Here is a 4337-nt window from a genome sequence, read left to right on the forward strand (position 1 = left end):
TCTTAATGTATTTTACATTTGCCATTAAACTTTCATGGAAAAATTGATATTAATCATATTTACCTAATATTGAATGACCCCTCATAGCTCTGATCATAATTCTATACAATGATATATATTTTATTAAGCTTTTATCATTTTTGTCTTTGAGAGTGGTAATTCAACAAGCTATTCCACCATTACTGAAAGCCAGAACCTCAGATTTCTTTGCTTTTTCTATTTTATATAAATGAAATTTTATACCACGTATACTATTACATCTACTCTCTTTTATGCAACATATTTTTGATATTCATCCATGCTATTGCAGATAGCTATAGTTTTACACTGGAATTTTTTTCACTGGGTAATCACCACAATGGTGATTGTGGTCAGCATCACCACTGACCTGGGTCCCAACTTCTGGGGTCTCTATGCTTGTCTAGTTCCCCAGCCAAGCCCAGACATGCTGGGAGGGGGACAGGGTATATTGGGAGGCCTAGCTGAGTAGCTTCTGCCTGCCCTAGCCCCACTGGAATTTCTCTGCCCACAAGAGACCACTGTAATGTCTTCATGATCCTAAGGAAGGGAGTTTGCACAGAACTGTCTCTTCCTCCACTCAGGAAGTGGTCACCCAAGGTGCTATCTGGGACTAATAAGACAGGGTCTTCTCAGGGTAATTGGTGATGACACTTTGCTTCCTCATTTACATGGAAGGCTCTGAGATCTGGTCAGGAAGGAATGCATGAGTCTTCCAGATCCTTTTCTTAAGCCACCTGGAACACATGCTAACTGGTCACTGGGCTAAGAATCCTGACTGTGATTGATTAGCAGTGTCTACAAAGGGGCAGAGTGGACAGTCACAGCAAAAACATGTCTGTACCCAGTATGCCCCCTGGAATTCAAAGCTAGGCAGCCTATATGCCCAACTGGCCCATGGAATGGCCATCCCCATTCCTAGTTTAGGCAGCCAGCCCATCCCCATGCAGTACAGACAGATGCAGCAGAATGGGTTTGGCTTCCTGAGTAATTTTGGGGCTAATTTGGTATAGGAAGTAAGCCCCCTACCATATCTACCCAACAGCCTGGAGAAAGCTATGTGCCAATAGGATGGACCAGCACTGGAGCCAGAGAACTGGTAATTCTGCCAGTTCATCACCCCTGCTGAACATCCCAGCTGTCATCAGCACATTCTATTACCAGGGCCTCCTGTCTCCACACTTCTGACCTGTCCACAGACAAACACATCTCTCTTCCTGTTAGCCCTGATTAGACATGACTGGTGATTTGTATTTTTAAAGTAAACTTTCAGTGAGAAGGTAAAACACACACTCATGCCTGTCCCAGTACCTCTTTCAACTTTGCCATTTTCTCTGCCCTCCAAATACTTGCTTCTCATCTCCTGGCCTCCACTTTTCACTGATGAGCAGACTGTGTTCAGTGTCTTCTTTTGGGAACATTTTAAAATTTTCTGGAACTTTTTCTATAGAGAGGAAAAAGAAGGAAGAATAAATGGGACTTATGCAAGTTTGATTGTCGTTTATTTGGGAATCAAAGAGATTTAAACTGCCTGGTTGAGTGTCCACTGGGCTCCTCTGAACCCTAAGATCTCCATAGTACTAGACAGGGAGCTTTGTGGAGGCTAAAGTATCTCCCTCTTGGATGCTAATATGCCACATTGACTTCTAATTAACCCCAGTTCTGGGAATGTCTCTCAGATTTTTACTTTATCAACTGTTTCTTGTATAAGAGCACACATTACCATAAATACTGCCCTTAGGTCAAAACAACCTTAATGCTATGACACAAATTACAGGCTATGATGTACATAACATTGGCATTTTTGTCTTTTCCTGGAAGGTCAACTTTAATTGTTCTCCACATGAATATGTATATTCTTTTCATATAGTCTATAAGCCCTGTATCTGGGGTATAACAGCATGGAGATCAATTTGTCTTTTTGCCACCCATGATCATACACCTATCCATAAATTCCATAATAAATCACCCTCTACTGACAAATTGGATTTGTCTGCCTCTTCTTTGGTTTCCTGGCTCCTTCTGCATTTGAGCATAACGTTGCATTTATGGACATTTTACAAAACAACAGACAAGCTAGTCAGGACAAATCCAGTAACCAAAGTATGGGCAAGAAGAAGAAAGTATTGGAGTGAAAAGTCTGGAGTGTTACTTCTCATCTATTTGGGGTGGTGTTGCCCGTTTGTAAGATGCATGCCAAGTACTGAGTACAGGGATGCCCCTACAATTACAGAGGGACTAAAGAACTTGTCAGTAGAAAACTGCATTACCTCTAAGGTAAGGAAGATCACCATTAGGCATTAACAGTGGATTGGCCATTACTAGGAGCTTTGCAAGTGATCATAGAAGCTAGTTATCAGCTGAGAGGAAGGTACAAAAGCTAGGTGAACAATTACCTCCACATCCATGTTACCAATTGGCTTTATGGATAAGTTTGAAACTGAGAAGATGAAGTTGGAAAATCTATCCTACTGTTTTGTGTAGCTTGAAGGGTGGAAGCTGCCTTAGCCTGAAGTGTGAGCATGTCCATCTTTGTTCAACAATTTGAAGGATAAGAAAATTATATAATTACTTTAACTGAATAGGCAGCAAGTAAAAGGATAGGATTTGTATGGGGGCATTCTTCACCCTGGAGACACGAGATTTGTGAGAAATATATTTAATGTACAATAGAGAAACTAAATTTGCTTTGAGAATTTGTACAGTCTAGTTTGCTTGTAAATCATCAAATCTTGTGAAATTATGTTTTGATTCATTATTTCCATTTTCCTCTGAAGAGAGGTACACACACACACACACACACACACATTTCTTCCTCTATAGTTCTCTTACACAAAGTTTGTTTTTAGCTCAATATATTGTATATTGCATTCAATGTAAATCTAAACAAATCATCTCTATGTGTTCAACTGGCCCAGGAAAGGACCATGTGCAAAGAAAACTATTGGGTAAAATTTTATGAATGGTGATTTTGGATTTAAAGGTAAGACTTTGAATTATATTTTCATATAATCTTTATTAGAACAATATCAACATATATCATACATATACAATCTTTCAGATAGGAGTTATCTTCACTTTACTCTGGTATCTGTGAAGATGTTTTTATTTCTATTACATCAAATAACATTCCAGGTTTCTATATCCTCTATCACATCAAATAATATTCAAGACTTTTATTTGATTCTACTGTGAAGATCCGTCAGTATTTTAACTAACTGGCCAGTTTTTTCCTACTTAAGGAGCAATTGGTAAAATGATTTATTTTGAAAACTTAGAATGTTTCTCTCTTACTTTAATACAGAAGAAAAAATTAGGTTACATACTGTATACCTACCTGCATCATTGTTTTATGACTCAAACACAAAAAGTAACTTTCTTTACATTTCTTAATGTATTTTACATTTGCCATTAAACTTTCATGGAAAAATTGATATTAATCATATTTACCTAATATTGAATGACCCCTCATAGCTCTGATCCAAAAATAACAGATCACATATTTTTACATAAACATTAAGAATGAAGGCATAGCATCAACTAATTTGAGAATTACATTAATATTTGCATTTGAAAAATTTCAATACTGTCAATACAAAGTACCCTTGGAATATAACTGTACTTGTCTAAACATCAATATTCTTGTTCTTTTGAAAAATATGATCAGATAAATTATCTAAGTGCTTTGACTTCACATTATTCTCTACAATAAATGCTTTGGGTTAGTGTAAAGTGTGAAAGAGTGCTTTAGTTGTTACTTGTATGAATCCCCTGATGCACTTATACTTAAGTTTTTATTAAATACTTCCATGCTTTATTGCACTGGTAAAGTTTGTTTTTTATGAACTCTCTGGTGATTTCTAAGTTGTATATTTGGAATAAAACTCTTTTCACATACATTATATCTATAGGCGTTCTGTAGTATGAATTCTCTGATGTTGAGTAAGGTGTGAATTACAGTAAAAGATTTTGTCACAGTCTTTACATTTGTAGGGTTTCTCTCCAGTATGAATTCCCTGATGTTGTCTAAGGCTTGAAGACTGGGTAAAGCATATGCCACATTCTTCGCATTTGTAGGGTTTCTCTCCAGTATGAATTTTCCGATGTCGTCTAAGATTTGAAAAATGAGTGAAGGCTTTGCCACATTCTTTACATTTGTAGGGTTTCTCTCCAGTATGAATTATCTGATGTTGAGTAAAGTATGAACTATGTCTAAAGGATTTACCACATTCTTTACATTTGTAGGGTTTCTCTTCAGTATGAATTTTCTGATGTCGTCTAAGATTTGAAAACCGAGTGAAAGCTTTGCCACATTCTTT

At 37.1% G+C, this 4337-nt stretch overlaps 1 protein-coding gene across 1 annotated transcript in view; it reads right to left on the minus strand.

The window, feature by feature from the left end:
• Positions 1–3923: 3923 nt before the first annotated feature.
• The window catches only part of LOC105825952 (zinc finger protein 420-like), a 40750-nt gene continuing 40336 nt past the window's right edge, over positions 3924–4337 (minus strand). Inside the window, exon 5 of the mRNA XM_012663853.1 lies at positions 3924–4202. Coding sequence (XP_012519307.1) covers positions 3924–4202 — 279 coding nt within the window. The remainder of the gene's footprint in view (positions 4203–4337) is intronic.

This window comes from Propithecus coquereli, unplaced genomic scaffold (assembly GCF_000956105.1).
Source record: "Propithecus coquereli isolate 6110/MARCELLA unplaced genomic scaffold, Pcoq_1.0 Scaffold838, whole genome shotgun sequence".
NCBI lineage: Eukaryota > Metazoa > Chordata > Mammalia > Primates > Indriidae > Propithecus > Propithecus coquereli.